Source organism: Dermacentor albipictus, chromosome 10 (genome assembly GCF_038994185.2).
Source record: "Dermacentor albipictus isolate Rhodes 1998 colony chromosome 10, USDA_Dalb.pri_finalv2, whole genome shotgun sequence".
Lineage (NCBI taxonomy): Eukaryota > Metazoa > Arthropoda > Arachnida > Ixodida > Ixodidae > Dermacentor > Dermacentor albipictus.
This window is the reverse complement of record NC_091830.1, coordinates 12,618,240-12,636,576: the sequence shown is the minus strand read 5'-3', so window position 1 is coordinate 12,636,576 and position 18,337 is coordinate 12,618,240. Positions and strand designations below refer to the sequence as shown.

Genomic DNA, 18,337 nt, shown 5'->3' with positions numbered 1-18,337 from the left:
CAGCATCGCACCATCTTCGGGATCGGCCCACGTATAGGCAGTGTTTAACGCCTGCTTCACCTCCGCCTCGGGTCGGCCCGATATTGCACCATCTTCGAGATCGGCCCACGTATGGGGAGTGCTTAACCCCTGCTCCCCCGTGGGTCGGCCCGGCATTGCACTGTCTTCGGGATGGGCCCACGTATGGGGAGGGCTTAACGCCTGCTTCCCCGCGGGTCGGCCCGGCATCGGCCCACGTATGGGTAGTGCTTAACGTCTGCTTCACCTCTGCCTCGAGTCGGCCCGATATTGCACCATCTTCGAGATCGGCCCACGTATGGGGAGTGCTTAACCCCTGCTCCCCCGCGGGTCGGCCCGGCATTGCACTGTCTTCGGGATGGGCCCACGTATGGGGAGGGCTTAACGCCTGCTTCCCCGCGGGTCGGCCCGGCATTTCACTATCTTCAGAATCGGCCCACGTATGGGGAGTGCTTAACGCCTGCTTCACCTCCGCCGTGGGTCGGCCCGGCATTGCACTATCTTCGGGATCGGCCCACGTATGGCGAGTGATTAACGCCTGCTTTATCTCCGCCGTGGGTCGGCCCGACATTGCACCATCTTCGAGATCGGCGCACGTATGGAGAGTGCTTAACGCCTGCTCCCCCGCGGGTCGGCCCGGCATTTCACTATCTTCAGAACGGCCCACGTATGGGGAGTGCTTAACGCCTGCTTCAACTCCGCCGTGGGTCGGCCCGGCATTTCACTATCTTCGGGATCGGCCCACGTATGGGGAGTGCTTAACGCCTGCTTCACCTCCGCCGTGGGTCGGCCCGGCATTGCACTATCTTCGGGATCGGCCCACGTATGGGGAGTGATTAACGCCTGCTTTATCTCCGCCGTGGGTCGGCCCGGCATTGCACTATCCTCGGCATCGGCCCACGTATGGGTAGTGCTTAACGTCTGCTTCACCTCCGCCTCGAGTCGGCCCGATATTGCACCATCTTCGAGATCGGCCCACGTATGGGGAGTGCTTATAACGCTTGCTCCCCCGCGGTTCGGCCCGGCATTTCACTATCTTCAGAATCGGCCCACGTATGGGGAGTGCTTAACGCCTGCTTCACCTCCGCCGTGGGTCGGCCCGGCATTGCACTATCTTAGGGATCGGCCCACGTATGGGGAGTGATTAACGCCTGCTTTATCTCCCCCGCGGGTCGGCCCGGCATTTCACTATCTTCAGAACGGCCCACGTATGGGGAGTGCTTAACGCCTGCTTCACCTCCGCAGTGGGTCGGCCCGGCATTGCACTATCTTAGGGATCGGCCCACGTATGGGGAGTGCTTAACGCCTGCTCCCCCGCGGGTCGGCCCGGCATTTCACTAACTTCAGAACGGCCCACGTATGGGGAGTGCTTAACGCCTGCTTAACCTCCGCCGTGGGTCGGCCCGGCATTGCACTATCTTAGGGATCGGCCCACGTATGGGGAGTGCTTAACGCCTGCTTCACCTCCGCCGTGGGTCGGCCCACGTATGGGGAGTGATTAACGCATGCTCCCCCACGGGTCGGGTCAGCATTTCACTATCTTCAGAATCGGCCCACGTATGGGGAGTGCTTAACGCCTGCTTTACCTCCGCCGTGGGTCGGCCCGGCATTTCATTATCTTCAGAATCGGCCCACGTATGAGGAGTGATTAATGGCTGCTTCACCTCCGCCGTGGGTCGGCCCGGCATTGCACTAATCTTCGGGATCGGCCCACGTATGGGGAGTGATTAACGCCTGCTCCCCCACGGGTCGGCATTTCACTATCTTCAGAATCGGCCCACGTATGGGGAGTGCGCCTGCTTTATCTCCGCCGTGGGTCGGCCCGACATTGCACTATCTTCGGGGTCGGCCCATGTATGGGGTGTTTCTTGCTTACTGCGCCAACAAAGATACGAAAATTTCCTTTGACGGTAGAGGTATACAGCTTCTCTATAAAACTTTTCGGTGCCTTTACGATAGTGTAATGTATCATGGCCATGACCAGGCTGCAGGCCCGAGAGAGAGAGACAGACGGGAAAGCGTTCATTAGCTGAAAAAAAAGTACATATATTAAAAAAATAAACTCAGGTACTCTTGCATGTGAGAACAGGCAGTGGAGAACCAGCAGTCGATTTTTCAAAGGCATATTTCTGAAGTGTTTTCTTTATTCCGTTGCTATAGGAAACACACCCGCAGCAACGCCTATCGGTTTTTCGGTGTACAGGGGGCGCACCACATTAGTCCGCTTCGATTAGTATTACTCTACTTTGCTGTCTATGTGCAGCCATCGGTGCAGCTCTCTATGGTGCAGCTGCACGGAGGAAGGAAACTTCCTCCGTGTGCAGCTGTCACTCTGTCACGTGGATACCCTTATGAGAAGGGTCGGCGCATGTCAGCGTTTGATTCATTTGGTCGCCGGCTGTTGATTGCTGAAACATCTTCCTACTGTGCCGCAGTCTCGTGTGCGGACGCCACGCCTACGTCCACGGAGATCAGCGGCAACCCTTTATTTGTTGGTGGAGTCGCCAAGGTACGCACTGCAGCGATCATCTCTAGAACAAAAGCGAGTTGCTTCGCTTTCGTGTGCTTGAAGGCGTTGACGACGCAGCAGAGGCCGCTGCTTCACAAAGCATTGGCTTGCGCGGTTAAATACAGATGCAGGATGGGGGCCTTAAGCTCGCCCTTGACTCATGAACGATGTGAAACTAGACCGCATTCACGGCAATGTTTGGCATGTCCGTAGCACGTTCACGTGCTTGTTCAGCCACGTTTGCTGCAACGTGGAAGTGCGTACGTTGTTCTGTTTGTCAGTGCGTTCTGGCCAGGTGACTGCACGTCATCGAGTCTTGATCGTTAGACGTGACTGTTGAGGTGTTCCGGGCGCTTGTCGTTAATTCTATTGAACGCGCGGTTTTGTAGAGCGAGTTCCGATGGCGTCAACCGAAGAGAAAGTGATCCTAGTGACCGGCGGAACGGGCCTCGTCGGAAAGGCCATCGAGACCGTTGTGAACGAAGAAAAAAAGAGCGGAGAGCGATGGGTGTTCGTCTCTTCGAAAGACGCCGATCTCACGTAAGTTGATGTCTTATCTGACGTATACAAACGAAAGCTCTGTTTGTTCGAGCGAGCGGGTGGGTATCGATAAAACTTTCTGGGTGAGGCGTAAACAAGTCGCCTTGCTCGTGCTGCTAGCTTTGGCCTTCATTCTAATCTGCTGAGCACTCTGGGCTGGAAACGGGACTTGTCTGCAGCGCCAGCATTTTATTTATCAGCTTTGCTGTTGTGCGCGAGTCTAGCGTTCTAGTTGACCTGATAAGTTTTCCAGAGTTATAGACGAGTATGTGTCCATAATTAACGCATGGCCTTTCTGTACCCATATGTGACATTTTGTGACATCCGAACTGTGAAAAATCGTAGATCGTTCTAATATTACAGACCCCGCTACGGCATTGCCGCTTCTGTGTCGTAGTGGGCAATAGCGCTGACGTCACAGTAACTACCAATAAGCGGACTGCAGAGCGTGACGTCACAAAGTTGATGCGGCGCTGCCGTCGATTTCATGCTGACAAAAAAAAAAAAACTTTACTGGTGTGAATTTTTTTCACGCCTTTACTGGCATAATGACGTGAAAAAGCAGGTTACGTATGCAAACGTAACATTTACAAATGTTACTTCGTAAAGATTAAACGAGAAGGGAAACCGATGGGCCTGAGTTTTGTTAGTCACAGCCACCGCATGAGTTTTATTTGAAATTTGGAAATTGTAAGCATAAAGGGCAATGTAATTGGGCACAAAAAACAACTTGCCACCGGTGGTAGCCGAACCCACAGGTTCTGCTTTACGCGTGCTTTGCACTACAAATTGTGCTACCGCATTGGCTGTTCCCAGATCCACATTCCTATGTATTTTTGCATGCGTACAAGACCTAACCCGGCAAATCTTATACTGGTGTCACACATATACTCGTGATTGCGATCGGGACCGATCTGAATCGAAATTCTCGACTGCGATTGGCTCTCTTGCGCATTTTGTGCAAAGGAGCCAATCATGACCGAGAAATTTCATCCGGATTGGGCTTGATTGCGATCAAAAGCGCGCCATGTGACACCCGTACCCAGTGCCACTCAGATCGCTGTTTGAAGGGGTGGAGTCCAAGAAGAACGTCAAAGTAGTTGTCTGGCCCTTTTTGCATATACTGTGCCTGTTTGTTTATAAACATGGACACAACATATCAAGAACCGTGGGGAAGTGGAAATGAAATTGGGTTACATTATTATCGTTACCCAAGAGGCTTTGGAAGGCTGCATTGATTTGTGAATTATGGACCTTTCTGCATGCTGTGAAAAGATGCTTCATTTAGTGATTACACCTGATTGGCTGTGCAAGGAAAATACTGTGCCTATTGTCCCTTGTCTCTTCTTTTAAAGGAACAAGCAGGCAACAGAGGCCCTTTTTGCCAAGCACAAGCCCACACATGTCATTCACTTAGCAGCGATGGTTGGTGGTCTATTCCGGAATATGAAGTACAACCTCGACTTCTTGGTCAGTGACTTGCTTTTTCAATCTCTTTAACCTGTTACGATCACTTTCGCAAATTTGCATCTATGGCAGAGTTCACTATAACAAGACACAGCCATTAGGTGTCCCACCAATAATCATTTTCATGACACATTGGAAGAAGGAACACTGGATAAGACAAAAAGAAATTTTCGCCAAGTCTTGACGCTAAAGAAAACAAGGTTGACATACTACGCGCCGGTTCAATGATTTGATGACTGAGTGTTGATTACATCCGTCTGTCTCTTTCTGTCTTTTTTTCATGTTTATTCATACTGTATTTCATGCACAATTAAATTGAACTTTAGAACAGTAAGCTGTTGGGCTAGTTGGTTTGATATTACTGTATCTTGCAAAGGGGTTGCAGAAGTGTTGTGGAAAAAAAAGGAGACCAAAACAGGAAAGACGTTCGCTTGCAACTCAGTTTATTGTGAGGTACAGACCAACAGGAGCATTTTCACGCATGCGCTGACATCGAATATTGTGAATAAAAGTTTTGAAAGATTGCCTGACACACTAGCAGACACCACTACACAAGAATGACAAACTAGTGTTAGTTACAGCAGCATCGACACGTGCAAATGGCTTAGAGGAAAACATTCCAAAAACGTGTCGGAGGAAGGGGGAAGAGGGGCACGTAGAGTGCATATGTAGTGATGTCTGCTCGTATGTCAGGCAATCCTTTTATATTCTATTCAAAATATTCAATGTCAGCACATGTGCCAGAACGTTCCTGGTGGTCTGTTTCTCAAGATAAACTCAATCCCAAGTGAGCATCTTTCGTGTCTTGGTCTCCTTTTTTTTTTTTTCGGAACACTTCTGCGCTCCCCTTTACAAGATATAACATCAACCTTGTCTTCTCTAGTATTTGCACTTGGTCGGCACTTTTTCATTTCTTTCATTTTTTTATTTTTTTGAAGTAGTTACAAGATAGCCAGATCACAGATATGCCAAACCCATGTGAAGTCATCAAAGAAAACCGTGTCTTCAAAAGCATGCAAACTGAGCACGTGTGGCAAAAGCTTGGGGTGTGTGGGAACATATGGGATAACCTTGCGGCGGGCTTGTGTAGGTTAGCGCATGCTCGGTGGGTGGCGCTAGCAGTAAGACAACGCACCTTTTATTAGCCTTGGGTGTTCATGGCTAATTATACTCCTTTTGGACACTCCTGATACTCTTCCTTAGTTGCTGACTATTGCTACGCGTTCTCAGCATGGAGAGGTGTCATTTGATACCATTTTCATGTTCATACAGCACCTACAACTTGCCTAACCGACCATTTCCTTTTTCTGGGAAGTGGTTGCAAGGTAGCAAGATCTCGGACATACCAAACCCGTGTGACATCAGCAAAGAAGACCGTGTCTTCAATATACCCGCCGTGGTTGCTTAGTGGCTATGGTGTTGGGCTGCTAAGCACGAGGTCGTGGGATCGAATGCCGGCCGCGGCAGCCGCATTTCGATGGGGGCGAAATGCGAAAACACCCGTGTACTTAGATTTAGGTGCATGTTAAAGAACCCCAGGTGGGCGAAATTTCCAGAGTCCCCCACTACGGCGTGCCTCAAAATCAGAACGTGGTTTGGCACGTAAAACCCCATAATGTAATTTTTTTTAACTGTGTCTTTAATATTGCAGAGCAGACAAGGGAGCAGAGAAGGCATCACACTGCTTAATATGCCACTAGAATTCAATAAGAAAGAACGCCTGTATCCTCTTTAGGTGCCAATTCTGTCTTGAAAATATATGGCATGTTCACTACCATGCTCCAACTGAGTCTGCAGCAATGTGGAGCCTTCTTGAGATTGAAGACAAAAAAAGCTTGCCTCAGTCAAATGTTCAGTTTCTCCCAGAGCAATCTGAGGAGCCACATGACTGGAATTTCAGATCTTGCTTGTGCTTCCAGCTTGTACGTGAGAGCACCTCTGAGTTCTCCGAGTGAACTGAGCCAATGTTTTCAGAGTGCACGATTTTGACCAGCCGAATGTAAATTATGCTAACAGAGTGCTCAAAAGCGACCAGTTAAGTGCACCAATAGTTTCATCACCTTTCTTGCATCTTCGTAATTGGCATAGCACAACAGAGCAAAACAAGAATTTTTCATTCTTGATCAATCCGTCAATTTTCAGTCAGTCAATTTTATCAATACAGTTCAGTGAGTTTTGTGGAGTGTGGGCTCTTCAAACCATGGTTTGCCAGGCTCTGTTCTGCACACATGCTGCCCAAGGTGCTCGTAACGTAGATACCTGCCTCACACGTCTTATTATATGCCTCACACTTATTTTTTTATATAAAGTACAAGGAATGCTGAAATTTCATTGGCCTGAATGCTTACCAGATGTTTTTCTATTACTATGGATGACTGTACGATATGTGTTTCTTTCCTAAAAAGAACGCCTGAATGGTATTTCAGCACTGATAAGAGTTCAGTTTTCATACAATGCCCCACAGGCAATTTATCAAACGATGTCTGTGTGATGTGTCATATTAGCCTCTTTTCCTGGCGACAGTGAAGAAGTGTCCATTACCCTGGCTAAAATTCTTTTTGTTGTTCCCATTAACAGTGGTTCATCTCATACAATGTGCGAGACATGGTTAGAAGTGTTGAGAATGTTCAAAAAAAGGAGTTTGTGTGTCTTGTTTCCTGCAGAGGAAGAACATCCTGATAAACGACAATGTCCTGCACACGAGCTTCGAAACAGGCGTTCAGAAAGTTGTCTCCTGTCTTTCCACCTGCATATTCCCGGACAAAACAACGTACCCCATTGACGAGACTATGGTAAGTTAGTTGGGTGCAGTGCAGTGGAAGTTCGTAAAGGGCAACGTGAGTGGCAAGATGGGCTCGTTGGCTGTTCCTCTTGAAACGAGAGAGACGTAGCATGGACAGGGGAGGACACATGAAGGCACAAAAGAATGCACGCATGTAGCGCTTCTGCAACAAGTCTTTATTTTCAAAATCAAGCCCCATACTGTATACCTCAGGCGCACCACGATACAGATCATATGGAAGCAAACAAGCTCTAACGGAGAAAAAAATGTAGTCAGAAGACAGCATCACTACCTCTTGCGTAGGAAATCCGACTCTTTAGGTGACACCGCTATCGACGGCTTGCTTATGCATGATTCACCAAGTGCCCCGTGTAAGGCCGTATAGCAAGCTACCTGCAAACTGATTCGTACAACGTCGATTACCACAGTGCATAAGATCTGCACTACTTTTATTTCAGCTTATTTCAAAATACTGCAAGCCAACGTCTGCAATAAGTAGGAGGGGTTACATAATAAAAAATGCAAGCAAATCATAGAGAAAAGCTGGGACGAAAAAAGTAAACCGGCAAATTAAACAGTAATGGAAAGATGGTAAAACCAAAAGATGTGTCACTTCAGTTGTGCTGCGAAATTGTCCACTTCATTAATAATACTTGGTAATAATGGCTTAAAATCTGTTTATCACATAATAAAAGAACTGCCTGTACAAACATTCACTTTTGCAAAACAATAGGTAATTAGTGCTGGTGGCAGCAGAGAGTTCTATTCACAAGACAAGAGGATTCAAGCACTTGAAAGGTGTCCTGTTAAATTTTGCCTAATAAGGTATTATATAGAAATGCAAGACGATTACCAGAGGTTAACTTTCAGTTAATAGTGCTAGAATTCCCACACAAAGGAGGAGACATACACGAACACATATGCAAAATTTCAACTGTTTATTGTACACAGGTGCATGTCACATAAGTAAGACAAAAGAGTTGCAGAAAGTATGGCAAATAAAAACAACAAATGCAGGAGAATGAATTGAAAGGCTGCTTCCCCATTCTCGTCATTGTTATTTCAGAACTGTTCACATGACTTTCATCTCCTACTTGCATTTCTTGTTTTTTACGTAGTCTGTCATCCTCGCTTGCCTTATATATGTTATATGTGCCTGTGTGCAATAAACAGTTGAAAGTTTATGCACATGTCGCCCTTCTTTTATTGTCCTTTGTTAGAAGTTCCAACACAGTTAACCAGTGAACCTGTACCAACTAGCCCCAATTGAAGCCTTATTAGACGTTATCTGCTGGGCAAATTTTTGACTTGGGATTTTTTGTTTTTTTTTCACTACTCTGAATGAATAAGTATGTAATCTTTTGTTGTTGTTGACTACATTAATTCACAAAACATCTGGCTTCATTCCTTTTCTTTTGCTGGGCTGTCATGTTCTTTTTTTTTTTCAGCATAGAAAATTTTTTTTTTTTGCCAGGCACTGAGCTTTACCGATACAAGTGTTTGTTCTGGTCGTCTGTTAATTTTTTATCATTTCGTTTTTTTTTTGCCATCCCGTGAACATAGCGCTGCCAGAGGTCATGAGCTCATTCACCTGAAATGTGTGCTTAATTTTGACGTCCCCACAGATTCACAATGGTCCGCCTCACGACTCAAACTTCGGGTACTCCCACGCCAAGCGTCTCATCGATGTCCAGAACCGTGCCTACCACTCTCAGCATGGCTGCAACTTCACCGCAGTGATCCCGACAAACGTGTTTGGGCCGCACGACAACTTCAACCTCGAGGACGGCCACGTGCTGGCGGGTCTCATCAACCGGACGCACCAGGCCAAGCGTAAGCTAGAGGAAATAAAGGGATCCGAGGTGCCTGACCTCTTTGTTAGTTGCGTTAGTTAAAGAAGAGAGGCTATGAAGTCAGAGAGAGCCAAGCATAGATGTATGGCTGTGCATCACCGTTGGATGGTGTATTAGAGTGACTCTGAACTCCATAGCTGTGCTGTGGTCATGAAGGAGCCATGACACTAAGTTTTCAAGCTTGCATTGTGTCTTGGACGTTAAATTGCATGCATCCCACAGCTAGCTGGTAAAAATTTTAGCACATGCGGAGTAGTAGACAATGTGTATCAGAATTTTATTTAATATTCTGGCTGAAGCGTACAGCAGTCTGGCAGCTCAAGGTGGTGACAGTAAGGAAATCGCACCACCGGAAACGACTCCCTCGGAACAATGCGAGTGAAATCTGGAAGACCATTCCTTTGTATACTCAACGCAATGAAAGTGATTGTAGAAGCAGGAAATACGTCATGGCCACTGTGTGTCGTTTCGCTTTTGCGTGTGTGTTTTGGTGGTCGGCTGGTGCTTTTCCTCACGCGTAGAAAAGAATTGCGGGCGCAATTCACTGGTGATGCCCTTGCTGTGCAATTGGGTGCAAAAATGTGTGGAGCAAAACATCTGGTGTTGTCTGAAACTGTTTTGGAGCGCAAGGCATGGTGGTGGGCCCGCGATCCTAACATCACACAGTCCATGCCACAATGGCGGAATGTGTTGGCAGGAGGTGCCTAGAGGCAGTGATATAAAATTGAAATATTGAGTTAAAATGTCCGCTGAGAGCAGAATTTTTCTCATGTGTAACGATACTGAGCCCTCTACCCACAGTTACAATAATAAACTGAGAATAGTTGAATGACCAACTATGGAAATCAAGTCAGCCCACCTTGTTTTGTTTTCTTTCTTGTTTTTTTTTCTTTCTTTATCTACAAAAAGCTTAATGGCAAGACACCCCAGGCTCACGCCAATTCCACAGAAAACATTGTGAACAAAAAGACTGGTTCAGTCATTTGATTATCAAGATTTTTCATCTTTTGTGGTTGAGTCATGACGTTTTGACACTGCTTAATAAGCTGTGGGTGTGCTTCTGTTGCACTGTCTTCAAGAGCTGCAAAGCTATGTGAGATGTTCGTGCCTAGCCAAATCTAGTGCATTGGCACTTTGTGTTCTGAATTCCTGATGAGTTGATTCCTTTTCTGGGGCTCTGATCTTGTTCAGATATGTGCAGCATAAAAAGCTGCATAAATAGGCATGTACTGTATTCATGTGTCAATAATACACTAAAGTAAATTCAGGAGACCTTATCAAATTATCTTGGAGAGCATTTTCTGTATGTGCGGATTTAAACTTCAGACTCTGCTTTTCCACGGTCCGACCTGCATTACGGTGAAGCCAAGTCGGTTTACTATTGTCCTTAACTATATGTAAACCAGGTGTAAAACTCGCTGGGTTTTAACGTGATAGCATTAAGGGCCCCGTGTCGTAGGAAACCCAGTGTCGGCGACCCGCATCCAGCGTCAACCGTCATTTCGGCAAAAATAATTTCGAACCACGCATACCCAACCACACAGGCCCTCCATGTAGTGCAAGAAAGTTACTGAACTAATTGAATTTCTCAAGATAGGTCAGAAAAGTCATAAAGTACGACTTGCATACAACCTACAGACATCATATGATCGGACTGTAATTTGAATATATGAGAACGCATAATTCTGTTATGCGGAAACACAAACCCCTTTCGCAAATCTTGAAGGCCGGTTCCTGGCAACAGCTTCAAATGGTGCTCACCTCCCCGCGTCGTGGCCCGCGCAAGCGGCCGCATTTCGAACAGAAAGCTCACCTTCGTACAGAGTGATCGCCACCAGCATTTCCCAGTAAACATTATGGTTACATAAGCTGCAGTTTCCGGGAAGCGTGAGAAGCAGTCAGGGACCTTTGAATGCTATTGCGTTTGACTATTAAAGGCGAAGCTTAAGTGTCCTCCGAACATTTCGTGATTGTGAGTGCTGCAGCTTGGCTGTAGCCAAATAGGCGAACCAATTGCAGGGGAGGACGCGTGCCGCTGGGTTCCTTGCGCCACCACCAGATGATGTTCGGCGTAGCGGTGGCGGTGGCCATGTGGGGAAAAGGAAAAAAAAAACAACGGGACCGCTCGCCTTCGCTCATCCATAGTGGAATTGCATTAGCCTCTACAGTACCTGAATAAAACCTTCCATGTCACTTCGTCTGGACATTCAATAAACAGGAACTCGTATTTCGACTCTTTATGCACTCGCTCAAAGCCTCGATGTATAAAGATTCTAACTCATTGGATCTGCTGCATTTTTTCGCCGCAGTAGTGACCTGGGCTTCCACGTGAGTTAGTTTTGTGCTCAATAATCTTGGGCCACAGTTTGACACGATCAGCGCTAACACCTTGCGCGAGTTGTTAGTATACGTAAGCGCTCTTAGTTAACCAGTGTGCTCGTGCGTTTCTCGATGCCCTCGGCTCTCACAAGGCCATGGTTTCTGCTTTTCATTTCAGTGCATGGGAGTCCGCTGCAGGTGTGGGGTTCCGGCAAGCCGCTGCGCCAGTTCATCTACTCTCTGGACCTTGCGCGACTCATGGTGTGGGCTCTTCGGGAGTACGATGAAGTCCACCCCATCATCCTCTCGGGTGGGAAAACACTCCTCGTCGTGGTGCACTTCATCGATGCAGTTAAACATAGTTGTGACGACGTCTCGCCCACCACAAAAATACCTTTAATATATTCGTTATAGGCATACAAGCTGATATTGGCAAAAAAGAATTAAGGTGTTTTGGATTTACTTTGTTATATATTTGTGTTTGTTACATCGACATCTGACTGTGCTACCCTATGGGGCAGAAACATGGGAAATCACAGAGAAACTTGAGAAGAAGCTAATACAGGTGTGTACACTTCTGCTCGCGATTTGGACCGATCGGGATCAAGCTTGATCCTGATCAATGTTGCTACACAGTGAGAATCTGAGAATCGCAATCAGGCCCCTTGATTGCGATTGCAGGCTGATGTCTGCACCCTCTAGCGCAGTATTCTGAAAATGCCAAAGACAAGAAGTGAATAAATACTTTGTTTAGCGCAATGCAACGGACACAAAAAAGGTGACAGGAGAAGGTGCCTTGTCGAGATCAAGTGCCTTGTCCTGTCGCCTTTCTTGTGTGCGTTGTATTGTGCTAAACAAAGTATTTATGGATCCGCACCAACTAGCCCACCAACGCATTGTGCTGAACAAGAAGCGAAGTAAAAAAAGACGTTTACAAATCTTTTACCAGCAATAATAATCTGTAAAATTGAAATATTGTCCAAATTTAACCATGTTTTGCAAATCTGAATTTGTAGCCAACAGATTATGCAGTTCTGAGAGTTGCTGATGATCAACAGATGATAATAATCTAATCCAGATCATTGGATTGTGTAGCAGCGACCATTGTTGATTGTGATCAAGAAATCCGATCCCGATTGGCTTCGATCGCAATCCCAAGTGTACATGTGGCACCGGTACAAGACCATGCAATTAATTAAATTCTGTTTTTCTATGTGCGAAACCACCCTTCGATTATGAAGCATGCAACATTGGGGAACTTTGGATGAATTTTTATCTCCTGAGGTTCTTTACCATGTACCCCAATGCACGGTACCCGAGCGCTTCTACATTTGGCTCTCTTCAAACTATGGCCACCATCGCAAGAATTGAACCCTCATGCTCTGTAGACAAAGCAATGAAAGGCCGAATGGAAAATGTTGCAACATTGAGCGACGGGAAGACAGCAGTGTGGATTAGGGAGCAAACAGGCGCAGCCAATATTCCAGTTGACATTGCAAGGAACGTATAGAGTTGGGCAGGCCATGTAATACCTAGGACAGAAAACCAGTTGTCCTTTAGTGTCGCAGAATGAGTGCCAAGTGAAAGTAAGTTCAGTTGCAGATGGCAGAGAATTAAGCGGTGCGATGAAATTGGGAAATTTGCAAGCATAAGATAAAAGCAGCTGGCACAAGATGGGGGTAATTGGAGGTCGCTGAGAGAGACCTTCAACCTTACATGAATGTAATGATGGTTACAACATGCTTGCTTTTCAACGTCTAATCCAAATTTGGTGTTCTCTTAATGCAAGGGAGGTGAATGAGTGGTGTTCTCTTAATGCAAGGGAGGTGAATGAGAAACGACGTACCGGAAATGTAGGACGCGATGATTTATCGATTTTGTGAAATTTGAGGTCACAGAGAAGTCTTTGGTGGCACCTGCTGCTGGATTCTTGGGCAAGACATATTGTTGTGGTCAATTATGCAACTTTAGTGATTCACAGTGTACTAGTTTGCATAACCGGTTGCATCTGTACTCTGCTTCCTCTGGCATAAAAGTTCAGGTGTAACTTGTGTTATCTCGTGTTTGTGCAATCAAGCCCACAGGAGTTGTGTTGTGAGGTTGTTGTTCTGCAGTCAGCTCAATCTGCTTGCCCTTTCGCAGTCAACGAAGAGGACGAGGTAAGCATCAAGGATGCAGTGAAGCTCATCACCGATGCCTTCAACTTCAAAGGGGACGTCATTGTATCCTTATTTTACTGACTTTTTAAGATTCTAGCTGCAATGTTGCAGCTTGTCATGTCATCAATGGAAGCAATCTGCTGGTGTTTTGTTCTCGACTCTCAGCGTGAAATAATGTATGGCACACTTCGTCTGTTGCAATGTCATGGTGGCCATAGCGTGGAAATTTTTTTTCTCTTAGGTTGCTCCGTCGATTTATAACCGTAATGTCTGAAATTTGTTTGTTAATAAGAGTTAAACTGTCCTAGTAGGAGCATTTGTTTGTGTGGCAAGTTGCAGATACTATATGTACTCTTATGTGCTTACTTTAAATGAGAAATATTCTACTGGAAGTAAACCTTGAAATATTGTAACTCTTGTCCTAGGGTAGGCATAGTAGTAAGGTTGGTCTTATTAGATTTTTTTTAACCAGACAGAAGTTATTGATATTATGTTTAGCGAATTCTCAGTAACTGACTTCTGACACATTTTTCCTGAAAACTAAGTAAAGCAAACTTACATAAACTTAGAACCAAATGGTATAAACAGAAATGGACCTACATTTGAAATAAGCGAATAAAGTCCTATATATTTGTAAGTTTTAACACCATAATTCAGAGAACAAAAATTTAAAGACATATTGGGTCTGTCTTAAGCTTGTTTCAAGCTCAACCTTTTAAACAATCAGGCCTGTTCCCCTTTTGCGATGCTGTAGCACTAGCCCTTGTTATTTCCCTAACCCATTGTCTAATGAGAAAGAAAAAGCCCTTGCCTGTCTGGAACAGCGCGTATAAGAAAAATGCTAGGGCAACCTGTCGCACACTTCTGAAACACTTTATGATTTGTGCGAGTCCTAACTGTAGGTTCAGGGTTATCTAATGTGTAGTCATGTTGGCCTTCTCGTTCAAGTTTTTATTCATCAGCTGTCATTTGATCCTAATTAAGAAATGTGTGACATTTTTGAAGCAATGCATTTTCACTAAGTGTGCACTGGTTTTCACTGTACAGGATGTTGAAATAGATATGACTGTTATGTAACAGTGACTGTTATAGTGACCATTATAGCATGACTGTTATACTGATGACTGCTATGGAATCAGTTATGCATCTTTGATGTGACGGAATGTGCTTCGCTCAATGTTTATGTTCCTTGATGGAGTCTTTAAAGTTTGACACATCTAAAGCTGACGGCCAGTTCAAGAAGACAGCCAGCAACAAGAAGCTCCGTAGCTACCTTCCAGACTTCAAGTTCACACCCATAGCAAAAGGTGGGATGCTGCTTAATCAGTGACAATTACTAACATGCAATTAGTGAAGGATAGCAGGTGGCCTGTAATAACCTTCCTGTTTGTTCATCTTCTTGACCCAGTAGTAAAAGGGATACTTGAAGGAAATACTAGTAATTTTTAGCTTTTCCTTACTTGTGTTACCATTTACAGAATGCTGGAGGTACAGACACAAGCAGCACTGCTAGTGGCTCCATCTTGTGTCACTGAGTGAAACAATGCAGTGCATGCAAAGTTATTATTGCCAAGACTCTTCTGGGTCACAAAGGTGCTGGCGTAATGGCATCGGCAAAAGCATGGTCATTATAGGGGCTATTTTCCTTTGACAAGAATGGCATGCAGCGCGAGAACGTTTCTCATGGTTTGTGTTTCAACGAGCCACCACATGGTGTCACTGCCCATGCTGCTACTGAGGTCCACCTCTCCATTGTTTCAGTATTCTGTGAGCTGTAATAGATGTCTGTGCATTGGCAATTTGAATTGCGGAAGGATTGTGGTGTCACTTGCAGTCGTGTTTCTGTCTGCAATACCCCTGTCACATGGGCAAGCTTAAGTGCACTTCGCCACTAGTATGATTCGCAGGCTTCCACACGGGAACGCTTAGTGAGACTTATTGCTGAGCGCACCCCTCCGCTAGTGTGTTTGGCAAACACACTCTGCGGCAGTGAAGCGTGTATCCTCATTACCAATGAGTGAAAAATAAGTAAAGTAATATTGAAAGCAGAGACGAGAGTAATTTTTAATAACATTTTTTTTAAAATTACTAACATTACAAAGTAATAAAATGTGCGACACCGAAAAAAAAAAAGAAAACCAGCCAAAAACTACTCTGTATGGCTGTTTACGGCCACACTGTGTAATGGCTGTACAGCTGTTTGGCAGAACGCGTCGTTTAGACTGGTACTTGTCAAGTTTCGTTGCCTTGTCTTGACTCGTGATGATTAATTTTGTTATTGAGGTTGAAATTAATTACTACCGTTGCACTTAAGTTTATTGTGAACGCTAGTTTCAATTATAGCAAACTGTTTTTGTCCGAGTAATTTAAAGTTAACAAATATAGGCTTTGCCTTCTGACTCACAACCACCATCGCCACCAATTTGAGATAACAATTTTCTTTCTCGTATAGCTGTGTGCTGCCAAAATGGCGCTCAGTGCGGTAAAGTGCATTTGCTCAAAGTGCACTTTAGTTTTCCCATGTGACACGGGTTTAACTCTTTTGTTTTCTCAAGACGAGCATTGCAAGGTGTCTAGAAGGGTAACCCAACATTTTAAATTTATTCACTATTTGTAACCAGTGTCCCTTCAAACAATTCAATTACCATATTGCTAGCTTTCTTTCAAAATTCCTAACTTTAGTATGCTTGGGCTAGTTGGTTAGGCTCAACACTGAAAACAATGCAGAAGACACAGACGCGTGAGCAGACGGAAGCAAGCAGTTCCATCGTCTACTCACTCGTCCGTGTCTTAAGGTATTTTGAATACTGGTGTGAACTTAAAGGCTAAACCCCATGAGCGCGATTTTGTGCGCGACAGCGACGAGCGACGGCTTCTAGCGACGGATCGGGACGTCGCGTGGACAGATCGCTCGGTCTTGTCGCACGATCGCTCGGTTCTGCAAATCTAGAATTCGTCGCTCATCGCCCGGAAGTGCTATGAGCAACTAGCCAATAGCGCGAAGCCAGAACTGGATGTACATAACTCAAGTACTTCCGATTGTTGCACGGAATGAGCAAACGATTGAATTTTTATACGTGCAAGGATAAGAACCTACTGCAAGACTTTCAGAAATATTTTTATGCTGCTTTTTACAGTAAAACACATCAACTTAAGTTAATAAAGCACGCGTCACGCTAGTTTCAGTGCCTATATCGCTGCCCTCATACCGGCAACACTGGGAAAACGTCGCTCAAGTCATTGCTCGCATGAGGTACAACTTGTAGGCGACGAGCGAACGCGACAGCCATCTTTATTACATCGCTTGTCGCTGTCGCGTGCAAGATCGCTTGCATGGGGTTTATACTTAACACCACTCCTATTGCAAGATACTTGGAATTGCTTGATGAGTCGCAACAATTAACTGCTCTCCATGCCATTTATTTTTATTTGTTGACAATGAACACTTTTTTTATTTTGCATCATTTCGAGCATTTGCGTAATTGACACATTGAGCCTGCCTTTTACTTCCCTTACAGCCGTACAAGAAACCGTCGACTGGTACACCAAGAACTATGAAACTGCACGGAAATAGCAACTTTTGCTTCCTAGGACTACTTTCCTTCTTCTTTATTCTTTAATTTTGTTTGTAATGCCCCACATGGCATCGTTTACACCAATGTTTTCTGCAGGGAGTGTGTGTTTAGAAAATAAAGTACATATATATGGAAATAAGTCTGATATTCATGCTTTTATGTAGTCTGTTTATCACTTTCTTTCTTCTGCTGCATTGATACTTGCAATGCTGGAGTGAAATTTTTTCAATTCAAGCTTGCAGGACGGACTGTTGGATTCATAATTTCGTAAACCCATTTCACCCTGCGGGTGTGCTTTTCAGGATTGCAATGCAGGGTTACCACTTTGTGGAGAAAACTACTGGCATCGTTGAAAATTGTTGCTCTGCTGTGACTTTCACGAAGACAATAAAATGTACTCGCGTAGAAATTACACCTACAGCTGCACACTGCTAACTGAAGTGCTTCACACAGCAAATGGGTGAGCGACGGTAACTGGAGAGGCAAAAAGAAATAGAGGTAATGTAGAACGCACACAGAAGAAACAAACAAATCAAACAAGCTTGAATTATGGCATTGGAGTCGAACCGTGTTGTAGCAAAGTCACAGCTGACACAAAAGTATGTTTGTTATACAGTTAAGCCTCAATATAGTTAGCTTATAATAATAACCAACCTTTGCACATGTAACTTCTTTGGCATGGGGAACAACTCAGCCTCCGTTCATTAGACTGCTCTTCGTATCTGTATCATAAGACTAGAGGGATGTCTCATCACCAGTTATGTGTGCCATAACTGCTGCCAGGTGCTGCCATGCGCAGTTTAGACCTGAGAAAGAATGATAAGCTGACGACTTGGGCAGTTAATTTTTGGACCACTGAAAAAAGACCAATTGTCCAATATACTTAGCAGTACGTAGCTAAATTTTTTCTGGTTGAGGCTAAATACTTTTCAGCACACCTGCGTAGTTAGCTAGTTTTTCTAGCAGTGCAATTGTAGTATTGATACCTGTGCCACATGGGCGTAGTAGTGGCAAACTGCCTTAAAGGTAAATGCCATTTGCGTGCTGCTGCACGGACATAGTTAATGACATCAAAACAATCCCATTTGCGGCATAGTGCACTCTCGCAACCCTTT

At 45.2% G+C, this 18,337-nt stretch overlaps 1 protein-coding gene across 1 annotated transcript; it reads left to right on the top strand.

Annotated features, from left to right (window-relative positions):
• Positions 1-2,281: 2,281 nt before the first annotated feature.
• On the top strand, positions 2,282-17,361 carry Gmer (GDP-L-fucose synthase-like protein). The gene is made up of 9 exons (XM_070528113.1): positions 2,282-2,527; positions 2,917-3,067; positions 4,423-4,537; positions 7,198-7,326; positions 8,942-9,149; positions 11,667-11,798; positions 13,631-13,710; positions 14,855-14,954; positions 17,166-17,361. The coding sequence occupies exons 2-9, from the start codon at positions 2,928-2,930 to the stop codon at positions 17,219-17,221; spliced, it is 960 nt and encodes a 319-aa protein (XP_070384214.1). The 5' UTR covers positions 2,282-2,527; positions 2,917-2,927; the 3' UTR covers positions 17,222-17,361.
• The last annotated feature ends 976 nt before the right edge of the window (positions 17,362-18,337 follow it).

Bases quoted from the DNA above. Each gene is read 5' to 3' on its own strand.
- Gmer (XM_070528113.1), top strand. From the start codon at position 2,928: ATGGCGTCAACCGAAGAGAAAGTGATCCTAGTGACCGGCGGAACGGGC. The intron at 7,327-8,941 runs GTAAGTTAGTTG...ACGTCCCCACAG, and splicing joins ACCCCATTGACGAGACTATG to ATTCACAATGGTCCGCCTCA. The intron at 11,799-13,630 runs GTGGGAAAACAC...GCCCTTTCGCAG, and splicing joins CCACCCCATCATCCTCTCGG to TCAACGAAGAGGACGAGGTA.